Source organism: Colius striatus, chromosome 10 (genome assembly GCF_028858725.1).
Source record: "Colius striatus isolate bColStr4 chromosome 10, bColStr4.1.hap1, whole genome shotgun sequence".
NCBI classification, from domain to species: domain Eukaryota; kingdom Metazoa; phylum Chordata; class Aves; order Coliiformes; family Coliidae; genus Colius; species Colius striatus.
The window spans coordinates 6,079,152-6,097,409 of NC_084768.1; the positions used below are offsets into that span (position 1 = coordinate 6,079,152).

Genomic DNA, 18,258 nt, shown 5'->3' on the forward strand with positions numbered 1-18,258 from the left:
CCTCTTTCTGACAGCCTTGCGTTGTGCTTCATGGAAAGCACAATGAGAGTTAGGATTCTGAAATCAGTGGTGATGTACTTGCACAAGTTTAGACTTTGTTTCCTCTCTTTATTTGAAACGTTGATGGAAGGTCTAGAAGATAGTTTAGAAACAGACTCTTCTTCTCCCAGGTCAGTATGATGGCAGTGTTGCCTTGCTGGTGACCCATGCTTGCACAGAAGCTCCTGGGGCCCTGACAGGGGCTTACTAGAGGTTGTGAAAATTACGTCATTTGGCTGTGTAATGAAACTATAGTAACAAGGAAACGTAACTTTTATTTTTCTCCAGTTAGAGAGCAACTCTCCTTTTATTTCTGAGGCAGCTGGGGAGCAGCAGTTGTCCTGCTTTAAGTGGTGAGTAACTTGCCAAAACAAGTTCACATGGTGAATACCTGGGGTAAGGGGAAGCTGCCTGCAGAAAAATAAGAGCAGCTTCCAGGCCATTTTCACCATTTGATCATCCAAGCAGATAGGATTTTAGCTGAAGAAGTCAGACAGACAATGACGTGGTAAATGGCTGCTCATCTGTGAAGGTGGCTGCCAAAAAGGTTATTGTGACTGTATGGGGAAGGCTGTAGTGATCATAGCAAGGTATTAAGTGCTGGAGTAGGAGTTGCATCTGTCTGTAGATGTGACTGAATAAATTGTCTCTTTTCTATATTTTTATGTTGTTTATTTGAGTTGAAATGAAGGATGTACTCAGAAAGCTTCATTGTCTGTTTTACTGGAAAGGTACGTTTCAAGAGCTGTTATGTCTAGTGCCTTATTTTTGAGATAGCATCATCCTCAAACCAGTGGGAAGGAGTATGGCTAAGGAACACTGTAACTGTAAACTGCTTTATCTGGACATAAGGTTAAGCCTTTTCAAAGACATCAGGGCATTACAATGTGAAGTTTGATTATACTTTTAATCATGCTGCTGTCCCACTTTTTCTGTCTCTTTCTGGAAGCCTGCTTTGAATTTTACAGCCACAAACATGCTTGTCATTGCCTAACAAATAATCACTTTTAGCTTGTAAGCCTTCAGGGGCAAGGGTTGTCTGCCCACTCTCTGCTGGAGAGCCCTCAGTGCAGAGGTTACAATTCCAGCTGGAGCATTTGGGTCACATTGTAATATAAACTTAGCAATAGTAAATATTTAAATGGGAGGCTGTATGGATCTGGTGTTGCTTGCTGCCATTCACCAGCACCAAAGCTGAGCATTACTGAACCTTTTTGCAGAGCTGGAAACTTGCATGTTAGAGCAGGAATGCTGCAGTCTCAGGGAAGACAGCAAGTCTTTTGGAACATTCTTTCTGTTCTTAAAACATTTTGAATGGAATTTTGAGAAAACAAAGCATAAAAAAGGAAGAGGTGATCTGAACTCATCAGCAAAATTTCAGAACAACAGCTTCCAAACTATGTGGTGTAGCTTAATTCCTTTTTATGCTCAAGTACTGAGATTGAAGTACACACCCTGAACCAAACAATTATGGGACTAGATGGACTAAGTAAATAGCTTACCTCTTACAGAATATAGCTTAAGTTTAGAAGAGGAAAAAGAAATACAGTAAGTTTAAATCCCTTTGAGGATAAATGCTTCAGCTGCAGGCATTTTTCCTGGCTTGAATCTACTGAAGGTTCAACTTTTGGAAGCTTGGCAGGAATGTGATGACATTAATAAGTCATCCTTCATCTGTTGATCAGTTCTATGTGAGAAGCCATCATTGTTACCCATCTGGCAGGACCTGAAGATCTCTCTGCTTGGTAAAGAGCAGGTAGGGTTTGGAGCAGGTTATCTGTGGTGTCTACCCAGGGTGGGGGGAGACAAGATAATGAGAGGGTTTTTAGAGGCTGCTTAGCAGTTATCTGGAGTAGTTTCTTTAAGTGGCTTTACAGCTAGTTCTTGACTTGAGTGAGGAAGTCTCCCTGGGGAGAAAAGAATCTGCATGATATTTGAGTAGCAACCTCATTTGATTATTGTCCCATAAAGAACTGAAGAGACAGTATTTGAAAACTGAGGGTGCAGCCTATTTATTGAGCTGTAAACTTGAGTGGGATGGGGTTTTTTTCAATCAAAGCAGGCTTAAGTTGGCACAGTGGGTAAAAGTAAAGGTGTGCTTTTTCATGTCCTGATTCTCAGCTGCACTTGATGCACCATTCTACTGTCCCTGCTATGGAAAAGACCTTGGCAGAATTAGAGGAACTCTGATGTGCAAGTTAGGAGGCTGGTGTTTACATGTAGCTTTTTGTGTTGCTGTGTGCTTTTAGTAGGATTTTGTGTGTGTGTATGTGTATTTTTTTTGTGTGACCTTTCCAGATCACTTTTAGCTAATGAATGTAAGGGAATTGTCACTGCAGGTACTTGAAAATACAGCAACTCATGTGTGTGCAAATCTTATATATGAAACTTCTGTTTAATGTGTAACCCAGTGAGAGTCACTGTGTTTGCTGTTCTGTCTGAAGAGATGAACCATCTCAGGTAGGGAACAATGGAGCCTGTTCTTTAGTTAAGGGAACTTTTTGTTTGCCATTGGCTATAGATCTCCATGAGGATGCTTTAAATGTTCCAGTGCAAAGTTGCTGGCATGTCCATCAGAAATAAAAAGGAGGAAAGTATTAATTAAATATTAAATAACTTCAGTTACACAGTAAACCTGCTTCCATTCTTATGGGAATACAGTTTAAAACTTAAGCCTAGACTTAAGTAGCATGAGTTAAGGTGGAGAGGTCATTTTGTCCTTAAGAGTGGCTATTGAAACCTACAGCAATGTGAATTTCAGCAATGCTTTTTTGTTCTGTGGTAGGCACTCCTTCCTATTCTTTAGGTATGTTTAGGGTGTGTAGTTAAAGGTACTAATATATCCTGTAATAAGATTTATATCTTTACATTCTGTGGCTTAAAATCACCAAACTAGCAGCTCTATGCCAAGCGCAATTCCTTACTGCTTTTGAAGTTGCCCCAGTTCCAAGTGAATCCAGAACAAGGTGAGACAGAGGCTGGCAGCATGTGTGGCTGTGTATCAGAAAGCAGGGTTTTCCAGAGGAATTGTGTGAGTTGCTGAGTGCTGTCTCTACCTGAGATCAAGCTGTTTCCTATAACAGACTTTGTAGCCGTGTGGATGTATTTCTGTAAAAGCAAATTTAAATAACCTCTTGGGTCATTTTTAAGTGTTCTATGTATCAGATTTCTGAACTAAAAAGGAAATACAATTTTGGTGTGGGTTTTTTTCCTTTTACTCTGACAATCCTGTTAATTACTACTTCAAAAAATTGGATCTCTGGGATTATTTTTAGGAGTACAAAGCAGTCTCCAGGGTCTACAGATGTGCTTTTATTTTGGTGCAGCTTGATAAATTCCTGGAGTACTCTGGTGAGTAGAAGTGACAGATGTCTGATAGCAGTTGTGAAAACACCGTGGAAACATCAGTGACTAAAAGATAGGGGAACTGCAGTTTTTGAAATGGCAAAGGGATTAAATGTTTAATGCTTGAGCCCAAACAGCTCTTAAGGGTTTATTGGATGATGTAACTTTTAATTGCATTGTTTGACCATGTCAGCACAGGTTAAATGAACTGCAGTAACTTTCATTTGTGTCTGTACTTGAGTAAAAGTGCTTATTGTTAAACTGGGGGTCTTGCACACACAAGTTATGCTGTCTTTTCAAGATTACTGGTTTGGGTGTGTGTTAGGAATTCCGTGAAATGAGATGCAAAGTGTCTGCTCACTGCTCTTGCTCTAGTCTGGCTAGGTGAAAAAGAAAATGCTGTTGGAAAGCTGATCTCTCAGCCTTAGTGTTGCTACCTCTGTCACTGGTGATGGGATGCCTCAGATAAAAGAAGGATGAGTCTGTAACAGTGACTGTAACAGCCACATAGGGTTTGAAGTGCATGTGCCGGGCTGTACTTGAGGCATGTTCTTTGCCTTCATCTGCAAGGTCCTTGTTATTGAGATGTAGCATTTCTCTTCAGGTAGCTCTGTGCATGATGTGTATTTTTTCCTGGGGGGACTTGCCTGTCACAAATGCCTGTGCATTCACGGGTTGTTACAGGTGGGAAATGCCTGAGTTGGCTGTTTACCCCTGCTGGGGTCTAGCTTTCTTAGTCATCTCTCTTGGTTTCTTGCATGTTGCCTTGCTAGGTGGTTTGTTTTGTAACTGTAAAATCACGTGTGGTTAACTGACTTGAACTGTAACACAGTTACAATACTGAGCTCTTCATCAGCTACAGAGACCCATGCAGAGAGGTGCTCAAAGACCACTGTCCTCTCCACTCTTGTTTCTTTCTCCCATCTCTTCTGTCACACTGTTCATGGTCTCTGATGCTACTAACCTGCACTCAGTGAGGACTGAACAGTGTTGCTGAACATACAGCTTAGGACCTCTCTGAGCTTTTCAAGGTCAAAAACTGACAAGTCCTATTCTGAAATTGCCTGCAGTGTGCTCTGAAGCCTGGGAATAAATGTGAAGAAAAACTGAAGCTTGTGCTTTTGGTCAAAGCAGCCCCCTCATAAGAGCATGGCTCAGGAGTACTGTAGGCGAAGTGGGAACTTGCTCATTTTCTGTACTCTGAACAGAGAACACACACGTGGCAAATGCAGAGTTAATAGTGTTAATAATCTTCGAGTGCTTTGGTGAGCTAGTCAAAAGTACAACATTGGGCTCCTGTTTTGAAAGTAATCCTTAAACAGACCTTTCTGGTCATTTACAGCAAGGCAAGAATGAGGTATGATTCAAGAGTTTATTGTTGGGGTAATTATGGCTGCTAATACTGCTTTTTAAATATCACATTGATTACAAAACCATCTGTGTAGGAGTAGTGTATAGCACTAGACCTACAAAGAGCTGGTAAACAGGGAAGGTTCAGTGTAAACACTTAAATAGCAGGATCCAAAAGTAGGTTAAAGTGTTATACAACCTGAAAAAGCCCAGCTTTGAAGGGCAGAGTTTCCAGTTTTGGAAAATGAAAAGAATTATTTTATTGATTTCATTTTTGTAAATGGGTACTGTTTTGACACTGATCATGTAAAGCAAGAATCTTATTCTTGTCTCCAGCTTACTGAAGCCTGATATTTCTGTATGCAGCCTGAAAGAAATTAGGTTTTGATAATTTTTCATTTCTCAAATTACTGTCAGGTTAGTGTTGTTTGTAAAGATGGGGAATTTTAGAGTCTGTCAGAGATTATAGTTTCCCTTTAGGGAAACTCCAAAATTAGAGCTTTGCAGTTTGGGTAATGGGGAAACTGGGGAGATAGGTTAGTTGTGGAAGGATTTGTTTGTGTGGCTTCTTTTTGTTTCTCAAATAATGGGTGTATGAGTGGTGCTAATTAATCCTGATCATGTAAATATGTTATTAAAAAATGCCATCGTGTTTTTTTCATATAAAATATATAATCTCATGTAATGAGATTTTGTTTTCATTTCAAGCTATTGTGGCACTCTTGTTTCTTACTTGGAAAGTTTTGCTACATAGGAAATCTTTCCATTTTGTGTTTGTTGCTTTCTCTTTTTTCAGTTATCATTCATTACACCCATAGAGCATCTTGTGGTACACCATCTATAAGATACTATCAGGGTGGCATGCAAATAATTTTAAGAAGGTCAAATCATACAGATAAATACAACATCCCTTAGAAGCTTGCTTAGCCTGGAATATCAAATGGAATCATAGAATGGTAGGATTGGAAGGGACCTTTAGAGATCATCTATTCCAACCCCCCTGCAGAAGCAGGGTCACCTAGATCAGGTCACACAGAACACATCCAGGTGGGTCTTGAGGACTTCCAAGGAAGGAGACTCCACAACCCTTCTGGGCAGCCTGTGCCAGGGCTCCCTCACCTCACACTGAAAGAGTTTTTTCTTATGTTTAAGTGGAACTTCTTATGTTCCAACTTCATCCCATCACCCCTTGTCCTGTTGCTAGCTACAATAGAAAAAAAGGGATGTCCCAACCTCCTGACACCCACCCTTTAGGTATTTGTAAATGTTAATAAGATCTCCCCTCAATCTCCTCTTTTCTAGACTAAACAGCCCCAGTTCCCACAGCCTTTCCTCCTATGAAAGATGCTCCAGTCCCCTGATCATCTTGGTATATAGGCCAAACAAATAAGAACTTGCTTAGTCAAGAGGATAGACAAGCAAAAGTAAACCAACTCAGATCTTGCAGAGTGATCTAAAACTGGTAGATTTGGTGGCTGTCAAGTGTTTATGGAACAAATAGTGAGTGGGAATTCTTGCTATTCTAACTCCGTGGGGAAAAAAGAAATCTTTGTGCATGCAGGTTCCTATGTTCAGTCTGTTTCTGACCTTCTGAGACAAAGCCACCAATCAGAAAGTATCTGATATTGTACAATGTCCTGTAGTCCTTGTGTTCTGGTGTTACTGTTCTGCAATACCTTCTGGTGTTGAAGTATCAAAACATTTCACATAGTACAGAAACACTATAAAAATACCTGTTTAAAAATACCTATGTTATATTTTATTGTAAGATGTTTCCTAGGCTTTTTGGGCACTCAAGGTGCAGATCCATGCTTAGCTGAATTTTGGAGTTTGATTTGAGGATGCTTGAGAAGAGAAGCTATAGTCAAAGTTGTGCTAAAAACTGGTTTTGTCATTTGAGTCAGGTCAGAGTGCAGCACAATCATCCCCCGTGGACTAGAGCAGCAGAGTTAACTCTTTTTTTCAAATGGGTTGCTGCTTCTCTACAACTGTCCAGAGGCAGTGCCTCAGCCAACATACTAGGAGCTGCAAAGTGGCCTAGGAATAGCTGTAATGTACCCAGATACAATAGCAGGGACAATTTCCCTCTATTAGTAGCTCCCAAAGCCTACCGATGTTTGGGTTAAACCTCCTTCAGTTCGTTTTAAACTTCTCTTGATTTCAGAAACTGAATAACCAGTGCAGGTGATGAATGTGTCTATGCTCAGGATGTTCATTCATAGGCTCTTTCTGAATATCTTTATGCATTATTTTACAAGGGCTCTGGGACTCCTTACATTTGGTTCTGTGGGCAAGGGAAAAAAACTGAAGAAGATGGTGCCATCTTTTTGATCTTTGTGAATTGTCTGTGGAACAATTGGTATTTGCAGTGTCCTGGCCAAGAGGAATCTCATCATCCATTCTTATCACATTAAGATCTAATTGCCTGCCTTAATGTAGGATACTGCAGAAGCAGAAAAACAAAGGAAGTAGAAATGGCTGGTGGAAAGATAGAGTAAAATATACAGCAGAAATACATTTAAACTTACGGTCACTTGATCAAAAGCAAGCCAGCAAAGCCTTTTAGTTATGGGAAACCTTTCCTTCTCACTAATTTCCTGTGGGAAGGGAGAAAACAATTTTGTTCATGGTTGCACTTTTTCTTTTCAAGTAGGAATGTGAGGGGGTTTTTTTAGGAAATTGTTGACCAGTTGTGGTGACAAGGCTAATTCAAGAATCTTTTTGTTTCCTGAAACAAAGCAGGCTTGTTCAGTCTTGGGAACCTGGAAGTAAAATGAGAGGTCCATGTGCTACAATTCTGGTTTTATTTGTTTATTCTAACTTTCCATTTGCTTTAAATATGCTTTTAAGAGAGGAGAGACAGTGAATTACCAGGGCAGACAGATGAAGTTTTTATCAGTAAGTACAGGAAGAAGTAGGATGTAAATAAACATTAGTGACATACCAATCTGCTGCTTCCTTTTCCTTTAACTTCTGTAATTTAAGCTAGAACAGTTTCTTAGGAAACAACCCCAATATGTCCACTTTTTATTTCAGCATTTATAGTCTGAAATCTCTCAGAAAAAAATCAGAGTTCATCACGTTCTGAGCTCTTTCTGCTGTACTCTTTCTTTAAGACTAATGAAAGGATTGTAATTGGGTAACAAGTATGACTTATGAGTCAGTTGTTATCCTTGCTGATTTAACCTGGGCCTATAACCGAAAACAATTGTGTTGTCATTGTCAATTTCTTTCTTTTTATATTCTGTTTTCACTGCAACTTCTATAACTGCAAAATAAACAAAATGGTTTTAGTTCTGAGCTGCTTATCACATTAGCAATGAAAAGGGAGGTAGCATACATTGCTTTCAGAACTTTAAGTTTTTCCACCTAAAAATCTTAGAAGGTGGCAAGAAACAGTTGTGCTTAGAACAATTGCATTTGTTTAGGTTAAAGTTTGGGATTCTTCTTTCCCAGGAGAGACAATGCACCCAGTAGGTAGCTGGAGGTAGGGGATGGAGCTGGGGGGGGGGGGGGGGGGGGTACCATTATCCTAAAGCACTGTCTGAGTTACAGTACTGGAGACAAAGGGTTTGGGAGGAAAAAGGAAAATTGAAGGTCTTCCTGATTTTGTGTAGCTGTGCAATCCTAAAGACAGGCTTGCAATGGGCTTGAATGAAAATCCACGCTTATTAAAACTAAAGGAAAATGTGCAGTTTTAAAAAGGAGCCTTTGTCCTGAATTTCCACATTTGGAATTATTTCTCTTCAAGAACCACAGTTTTGGGTCTAGATCTCGGTGTGTCAAAACTCCATTTTCTGCTGAGCCTCGGGATCTATTCAGTGCTTTGTGAGCCCTGAAAAGGGCTGAAAGAAACATATGTTCTCACCAGGAGAAATGGTGAGAATGTTTTGCTTTTTATCTGCATAATACTTCATTCTTCAGTTTGAGCTACCTGCTTAGAGACTTATTTTTTTGGATTGGGGTTGTAAATGGAGTATGCATTGGTCTTGTGAGAAGGTCACCTATGGCAGGGAGTTGCAGGCTTTGCCTGCCACAGACTGACATTTATGTCTCTTTTTCTTCTTTCTTTTTTCCTTTTTGTGGTTTTTCTTTTTATTTTTCTTCATTGGTCATCATTACTCTGCCCTGGTGAGGCCTCATCTGGAGTTCTGTGTCCAGTTCTGGGCTCCTCAGCTCAAGAGGGATAGAGAACTTCTGGAGAGAGTCCAGCACAGGGCCACCAAGATGATCAGGGGACTGAAGCATCTTTCATACCAGGAAAGGCTGCGGGAACTGGGGCTGTTTAGTCTGGAGAAGAGGAGACTGAGGGGGGATCTTATTAATATTTACAAATATCTAAATGGTGGGTGTCAGGAGGTTGGGACATCCCTTTTTTCAATGGTATCTAGCAACAGGACAAGAGATAATGGGATGAAGCTGGAACAGAAAAAGTTCCACTTAAACGTAAGAAAAAACTATTTCAGTGTGAGGTGAGGGAGCCCTGGCACAGGCTGCCCAGGGAGGGTCTGGAGTTTCCTTCCTTGGAGGTCTTCAAGACCTGCCTGGGCACGTTCCTATGCGACCTGATCTAGGTGAACCTGCTTCTGCAGGGGGTTTGGACTAGATGATCTCTAAAGGTCCCTTCCAACCCCACCATTCTATGATTGTATGATCACTGCAGCATATTGTGAAACTCCAACCCCAGTCTAGCATTTTTAAAAGGAGATGAAAATTAGAGATTAAAATTCTATCTACCCACTCCAAATATTCTGGACAGTATGCCTTAAATGTAGGTGTACAAACCTTTAAATAGTTTAAATATAACCATGGAATAATGAAAACCCCAAACTACTGTAGTACTATGGGCACCTGTTGTTCTAATAGTTTGATTTCTAAGCATCTGCAAAAATAAAAGTTAACTTTTACAGTTATTAGTTTTGCAAGATCAAACACCAATACGTGTAATGATGGACTTAGGAGAGAAAATATCAAACTTATTTGCAGCCTTTCAGTTTGAATGTCTTATGTGTGTGGTTGATTTGAAGCATTTAAATATTTTAGGCATGTGAGGACAGAAACCTTTTTCAGCTCCTGGAATTGATTTTTGCTAGGTAGAAAAAAGTCTGCCTCTTTTATGAGACAGTGTTAGACAGTAATGCCACAGAGGGTGTTTTATAACTGCTGGTCTCTGCCAAAACAGCAGCTCTTCTGTGAGTATCAGTAACTTGAAAGAAAAAACATGTTCAGAGCACTGAATGTGGTGATACTTGGTGTAAAGCTCCTGTTACACCACACTGCCTACAACCTCACAAAGAGGATTACACAGGCTCTGTTGTGTCTCCTAACCTTTTTTGAAATCACTTTGTGTGCAAGACAGAGGTCTGGTAAAGGTGGTTTTTAGCTTTAGCTTTTTCTATTGTTCTTTCTAAGTCTTTAGCTGGAACCACTTTGTGCTCTCTCCATTTCTTTTCCATTATTTCAGTTGCTTAGAGCAGCCAGGTCTGCAGCTCTTGGGTTTCGGTGCTTTATCCACTTGTTCTTTTGCCAGAAGTAAAAAAAAAAACAAACGAAACTCCTCACCTTCATTCTGTGAAAAGAAATGTGCAGGTGGTGCCCAAAACCACAATGAAGTAACTTCTCACGGAAGGAGCTATCACAAAGTTGAGGGAAAGGCTATCCCCAACGGAAGAGGCGGTAGCAGCTGCCCATGTTTGTTGGAGCAGTCATCTCAGTGCTCCTGCACAGGGCACAGCTCTGTGCTGCCAAGGGAAGCATGAGGGACTTGGACTTTTGCCTCTGTGCTCTCACTTGAACCACTGCAACCTGTAACCTGGTGGGCAAGAAGTTCTTGTGGCTACCAGGGTGGGCGAGACCACTGTGAAAACAGCTTGAAGAGCTGTGAGTGCATCCCTTGCAAACAGCTTCCAAAAAACCCCCAAAGTGCATGCAGGAAAAAATACCCCCCCACACCTCTGGTGCTGCTCTGTGGTTCTCCTGACCCCGGCATGTCGAGGTTGTGCCTTACTCCTAAGGAGGGTACAAATGTTAAATAACAACCTGTGCAAAAGAATAGAGTCAGTACAAAGGACAAATGCTTTTGCCCAGAGTTATTAGTTAAATGTCAAAGGTAATGATTTCTAGGGCAAGCAGCCGTGCTGTGACGCAGTCTGGGTAATCACCTCGAGACATTAAAGAAAATGGGAGTTTGTAGCTAACCTCAGGTAAAGCATTGTGAGGCTTTGATTGCTGTGGGGTGTGTTAACCCTGTGTCCTTCAGCACTTCCTGTAGCAACTACAGCCCTGGGAGAAGCGTGGGGAAAGGCTCAGGAACCATGCTGTAAGACTCTGACAGCTGTGTTAATGATGAGGGAGTATTTGACATTCATTTGCCCACTAGCAAATAAGGAGGAAGAGAGATAAAGGTTCCTTCTGCCCGTTCCCTGAGGAACTGAGCCTTGACTTTTACATTTGTCAACAGTGCACTGACAGAGCACTGACTCTGCCTGCTTTCACCTAACGCCAGACTGGGTATGCAAAACTGATAAAGGCTTCTAGGAGGAGAGCGTGGGGGGCCTGGGGTTGGATCCCTCTCTAGGGTGGAGGAGAAGTTTTCATCCTGAGCTCTGTAATGGTGACGGTTGGCCTTTCCTGCAGGCTGAAATGATGGGAGCTGCTTGTGCTGGTGCAGGGAAGCAGAGGCTAATGCATGCCTTTCACCATACAGACAGTAGCAGAGACTTGAGTTCCATGTAGAGAAGTGTCTGATATCTTTTTCAGAGAAATGCCAGCTAGAAATAATCATTATGTTGTCCTTTAGGGCATGTAAGGTGCAAGTCTGTGTGTATTGGTATGCTACAAGTTATATACAATAAACCTGATGGATCTTTATACTGCCTGCTTTGATTGCCTAGTGCTCTAAGCTGTTCTCCTAACCAAAGGAATACAGACTCTTGTGTACATTCTGTCTCTTTCCTCACTCCATACATGCCCACGAGCTGCATATTAGAACTGGCAAATTTGGATCACAAGTTCACCAGTTAAAATGATGATTTTACCACATCCTGCTTGCACAGGAAACTTACTTTTCAAAAAGCTGGTAAGTTGTGTCCTCTAGATTTTGCCAAGACAAAAAGCAAAGCAGGCTATTTAAAGCTGCAAAGAGGTCTGAATTCACACGCAATCGGTTTGCCACCAGTTTGTCTCACAGTTCATATGCTTGAAGTTAAAGCCTTGCAGCTTGTTCCTGTGCTACCTGGACTAACTAACTGCCTTCCTGTAATCACCAGGCTGTGATGATAACCTGACAAAAATATTTACCCCGTGCTGTTAAAGAGTTGGATTTTTTTTACCTTGGTTGACTGGGTTGGATTTTTCTAAGGAAGGACTATTTTTTTCATCAGTTGTGGGGAAAAAAAACTTACACAGTACCATTTGGTCCAATGAGTAGGTGATAACTGTTTCTCACTGTGAAACATCCAAACCTGTTTAATTGTGCCAAATACGGCTTTCACTTGTGCAGTGGTACTTAAGGGAAAGGAGCAAATCAATCTGGTGAGCAATGTGAATGCTCAGTAGCAAGGAGTGGGAGATATTGACCTTGTTGTCAATGAACAGATGAAAAGAAATGAGACACCTTGCTCGTAATGAGACCTAAAATGTGCAGCAGCACCAGTCATGAGCAAGGTACAAAGCATTAAGGAATGCTATTTTGTCTGGATGCAAGGTACTACAAAATGGTAGTGCTGTATTTCATGTATTCAGATTCAAGCAGTCATTTTTACAGAAGCAGATTTTGTGCAGTGTAATCAATTGTTGCTCTTCATGTTTTTTAACACATCAGCTCTGGCACTTTAGTTTTCAGGTATTTCAGTTGCACAGAACAGTCCTCGATGCTTGGACTGTAAAGTGGCAAAAATATGTGAATGTCATCCAGCCTGAAGTGGGAAGGCTTCTGTTTCAATGCTTGAGTAACACATCCTTTCATTACATATCCTTTGGGAAAGCAGTGTTGAGTGGAATGGTAAGACAGGCAGCAAAACATAATGAAAACTGGAACCTTCTGAGGATGTGTGTGTCACGGTATGATTGTTAGTAAGTCGTAACATAACCTGCTCACCAGTCAATGGTACTGATTCTGTCTTTGTTCTCTTGTAGGAATGTTTACCCTTGCAGAAGTTGCATCGCTCAATGACATCCAGCCAACTTACCGTATCTTGAAACCATGGTGGGATGTATTCATGGATTATCTAGCTGTTGTTATGTTAATGGTTGCCATTTTTGCTGGAACCATGCAGCTGACCAAAGACCAGGTGGTCTGCTTGCCTGTTTTGCAGTCTACTGTAAATTCAAAAGCACAGCCCAGCGTGTCAGGGAAGGCTGACTTTACCACTGTTGAGACAACCACTGGTCAAGGAGAAGACGCGTCAATGAGAACGGTTTCCTTTGAAAGTGCCCCTACTGTAACACCAGATGTACCTCTGAGCAGAGCTACCTCTTCTCAGTATCAACCCACTGAATCAGGCCAGGAGCTGAAGAAGGAGCAGAAAGATTCTTCAGGGCGTAAAACGAATTTGGATTTTCAGCAATATGTATTTATTAACCAGATGTGCTATCATTTGGCTCTTCCTTGGTATTCAAAGTATTTTCCTTATCTTGTTCTCATCCATACTATCATTTTAATAGTCAGTAGCAACTTCTGGTTCAAGTATCCCAAGACTTGCTCAAAAATTGAGCATTTTGTGTCTATATTAGGGAAGTGCTTTGAGTCCCCTTGGACTACAAAAGCGTTGTCTGAAACAGCATGCGAGGACTCTGAGGAGAACAAGCAGAGGTTAACTGGTGCCCAGTCCCTGCCCAAGTACGTTTCCACTAGCAGTGATGAAGGAAGCCCAAGTGCCAGCACTCCCATGATAACAAAGTCTGGCTTCAAATTTTCAGCTGACAAGCCGATGATCGAGGTTCCCAGCGTCACTATTTTAGACAAGAAAGACGGAGAACAAGCCAAAGCGCTGTTTGAGAAAGTCCGTAAGTTCCGGGCTCACGTGGAGGACAGCGATCTGATTTACAAGCTCTACGTTGGCCAGACCGTCATCAAGACCGTCAAGTTCATATTCATTCTCTGCTACACCGCAAACTTTGTCAACACCATTAGTTTTGAACACATCTGCAACCCGAAAGTGGAACACCTGATCGGCTACACACAGTTTGAATGTACGCACAACATGGCTTACATGCTGAAGAAGCTGCTGATCAGCTACATTTCCCTCATCTGTGTCTATGGTTTTATCTGCCTCTACACTCTTTTCTGGCTGTTCCGAATACCTTTAAAAGAATACTCCTTTGAGAAGGTCCGGGAAGAGAGTAGCTTCAGCGATATCCCCGACGTCAAAAACGACTTCGCGTTTCTCTTGCATATGGTGGATCAGTATGACCAGCTGTATTCCAAGCGCTTTGGTGTCTTTTTGTCGGAGGTAAGTGAGAACAAACTACGGGAAATCAGTTTAAACCACGAATGGACTTTTGAGAAGCTGCGGCAGCACGTTTCCCGCAACGCCCAGGACAAGCAAGAGCTGCACCTCGTCATGCTGTCGGGGGTGCCCGATGCCGTGTTCGATCTGACGGATCTGGATGTGTTGAAACTGGAGCTGATTGCTGAAGCGAAAATCCCAGCAAAAATTTCCCAGATGACAAATCTACAAGAGCTTCATCTGTGCCACTGCCCTGCAAAGGTCGAGCAGACTGCTTTCAGCTTCCTCCGGGACCACTTGAGATGCCTTCATGTGAAATTCACAGATGTTGCAGAGATTCCAGCGTGGGTGTATTTGCTCAAAAACCTCCGTGAATTGTACTTGATAGGCAATCTGAACTCCGAAAACAATAAAATGATAGGGCTTGAATCTCTCAGAGAGCTGAGACACCTTAAAATTCTCCACATGAAGAGCAATTTGACCAAAATTCCCCCCAATATCACAGATGTGGCACCACATCTGACGAAACTAGTCATTCATAATGACGGCACTAAGCTTGTGGTACTCAATAGCCTTAAGAAAATGACTAACGTTGCGGAGTTGGAACTGCAAAACTGTGAACTGGAGAGAATTCCCCACGCCATCTTCAGCCTCTCTAACTTGCAGGAACTGGATTTAAAGTCAAACAGCATACGCACAATTGAAGAAATCATCAGTTTCCAGCACTTAAAAAGATTGACTTGTTTAAAGCTGTGGCACAATAAAATAGTCAACATTCCTTCCTCCATTACCCACATAAAGAATTTGGAGTCTCTTTATCTCTCCAATAACAAACTCGAATCCTTACCAGCTGCAGTGTTCAGTTTACAGAAACTTAGGTGTTTAGATGTAAGCTACAACTCGATCTCATTGATTCCAGTGGAAATAGGTTTGCTTCAAAACCTGCAGCATTTTCACATCACGGGAAACAAAGTCGATGTTTTGCCAAAACAGTTGTTTAAGTGTGTTAAATTGAGGACTTTGAGCCTGGGACAAAACTGTATTACCTCAATCCCAGATAAAGTTAGTCAACTGTTGCAGCTGACTCATCTGGAACTGAAGGGAAACTGCTTGGACCGTCTGCCAGCCACGCTGGGACAGTGTCAGCTTCTCAGGAAAAGCGGCCTCGTGGTGGAAGATCACCTCTTTGACGCTTTGCCCTTGGAAGTTAAAGAGGTGTTGAACCAAGACACAAGCATTCCCTTTGCTAACGGGATTTAGGCTGAGGTGAAATGCTCCAGTAGCCGACTTCCAAACAGCAAATGCTAAAAAGTGTGGTGGCAGTTGCGAGACCGTGTGTTATAGAAAGCAGAACTCCTTGGAAGGCAGGACTACTAGCAGGATTAGAAGAGGTGTAACTGTGTGTTCAATGTTTGCAGTGTTTTAAAAGTCCATTTCCAAAATTTTTGAGAGGGTAAAGAACCTTAATAATCTCAATTCTTTCTTTTTTCCTTCAATTGTTTGTAACTTGGATGCTGCCGCTTTTGAATGTTTACAAATTCGCTTGCCTGCGTAAAGTAAATGATGAAATTGATGACCTTTTCTTACTATGCAAGTTATTCCTTAAGGTCTGGATTTACTTTAGTGCATTATGGGGGGACAAACAAGGGTAAATGTTGTGTACAATATGGTTCTAACGGCACTTGAAACACACGTTGATGGGTGTTGTTAGTGTTCAGCCATCCTCAGCAAATGAAACCAGTTTGGCTGTGCTTTGAATTGCAAGAACCACCATTTTCCTGCATTAAAGTATGTAGTTTGCATCAGGCAAAGTGCATTTCTCTCCATTCTTCATCCTCAAGGCCTCACGTTGTAGGGTGAGACTTCTTCTGTGGTCCAGAGTGCTACTCCTTCACACCTGCTAGTCACCTTCCCACAGCTGGTCTCCCCTTCAGCTTCCGTGCAGCTGTGGGTGGTAAAAGGGAGAATACTGCCACTCGGCTTTCAAGTTGGGCATAGTTTTGATGTTTGAACTGCTTTGCAAGGTGACTTCGAAAGCCATTAAACACCAAGTGACTTTACAGCTCACATTCTGCTCCTCTTCAGCTGGGAAACTCGAGGCGTTCTGTGAGTTTGTGATTGTTTTGTTTCACAGCCTTTGTTTAGGACCTGGGGTTCCTTTGCTCAGGAGCTCCATTTACTAGACTAACGACAGAGACCTAAGTTATCATTTACCCGAACTTGATTTAGCTTTATCACCTGTTGTGGTGTGTCTTCCACACCTGGACTTGAACCCCACGGGGCCCCAGCCCAAGGAATTTGATGTTTTTGAACACTTAAGCGATTAGAAAACTCTTAATTATGTGCCAGGTAAGTCATCAAATAAAGATAAAAGCAGACAGCGGTGAACATCGGGTTTGTTTTGGCTGGTTTTTTTGGTATTGCTTTTTTAACTGAGTTTGCATTGCCAGAACCATTAAAGAAATATAATCCATTAAATCTGCAAAATCATCAGTTGTAAGTCTTGGCCATTTACATTCCATGTGTGCAGAAAAGAAGTACTATGCTGGGAGATGATTATATGATTACTCATGGTTTAAACACAATTCCCTATTGTAGTGTGGTCAGGACTGAACTGGTCTGTAGTTCAAGGGACTGTTCTTCTCACACAGAAATCCTCATGCACAGCGATTTCTACTGTAACTTCACCAGAGCTGCCCTGACTTAGACCACTCTTGATGAGAGGATAGTTTAGACCTAGGGGCATTGAGCAGTCGAGAACATTTCAAATACTGCTCTTACGAATCTTGCACATCTTAGTGTTAATCATTTACTGTTAGTCATGCTGGGAGAACTGTTTTCAGCTGTAGGTAGCAGTCTCTGAATACATACCTGCACCATATGTTTATGTATATCAGAAGACCAGTTTATGAATCGTCGTTTCCCACTTCTTTTGGGGATGCACTCTGTTTTCCACTTGGCAGGAGGTAGTGAACTTGGGATGTTGACAGTTCAGTGACACTGAGTCACAGGTTTTGTCAGAGTGCTTGCAGTTACTGACCTGTCCTCCCCTGGGAAATGTAGTGCTAATCCTCAGAAGATCTTTTTCTAATTAAAAGTTGAGGCTGCAGTGGATTTTTTTTTTCCCAAGAAACTCTTTCACGTGTTTATTTTTTGCACATAGATCACTTTAAAGTTGCTGGACTATTGACTCTTTAGAAAAACTGTGGAATATACTATTGGTGTTTGCTTTGTATTTGCTGATGTGTCATTTCAGCTTCCAAGAAATTGCGTAGGGGGGGAGGAAGAGTTGGAGGATGACAAAGTAATTAAAATATTTAGAAAAGTAGTTCTATTTTTCATCTTTTTTTGTTCTTCTTTTACTGACAGAGTCGCACAGAGTGTGGCCATGGATTGGTCCAGCTTTTAAAAGCATTTTTTTTGGTGTTTCTGATTCTCCTGTTGTTCCTACTGACGTTCAAACAATAACCCCATGTCTGCTTCCTATGAGTATGATATACGTAACTTAGACCACTGTTTTGACTAGTTATTAACCAATTGTACTTCTTTAGACAACTTCCTCCAAAATAAGTGTATGTTAAAGTTAATTTCAGGCTTGTGATGCTTGCTCAGCATAGACTTCATTCTCGTTTTCAGGACAGCTTTGTCAGAGTGGGGAGAAACTGCCCCATCATCCCCATGTCGCCTTTCCCCAGTCCTTCCTCCTTGTGACTGTTTATAATGTTCCTATTTCCTGCGTGTCAACTGGCACAGTCTTGCTTTAAAGTCTTGGAAGTTCATCTCTTTTTCCATGTAAGGCATGTGAAATATATTTTGCATTTCTATTTGATTTAATAAATAAAATGTTTATATCTTCCTCTATTCTATTTTTCTTTAATGGGGGGAAAAGTGTTTGCACAGTAAATTCTGCAGTTTTCAGTCTCTTACATTGAACTTGTTCTGTGGTGCCTGTAATCTAAGAGGGAAGAGGTACGAGTTGCTGGTCCAAGTAAATCCTATAGATCTGGTTTCTAACTAGAATGCAGTACTTCAGGATAAGGTTTTTTTCCCCTTTTTTTTCATATACATAATCTAA

General features: G+C 41.4%; 1 protein-coding gene across 5 annotated transcripts in view; it reads left to right on the forward strand.

Moving 5' to 3' along the window:
• The window catches only part of LRRC8D (leucine rich repeat containing 8 VRAC subunit D), a 53,881-nt gene extending 35,837 nt beyond the window's left edge, over positions 1–18,044 (forward strand). For all 5 annotated transcript variants that reach the window (XM_062003402.1, XM_062003403.1, XM_062003405.1 and 2 more), the window contains one exon: positions 12,871–18,044. In XM_062003402.1, coding sequence (XP_061859386.1) covers positions 12,873–15,443 — 2,571 coding nt within the window. In that variant the 5' untranslated portion in view covers positions 12,871–12,872 and the 3' untranslated portion in view covers positions 15,444–18,044. The remainder of the gene's footprint in view (positions 1–12,870) is intronic.
• The last annotated feature ends 214 nt before the right edge of the window (positions 18,045–18,258 follow it).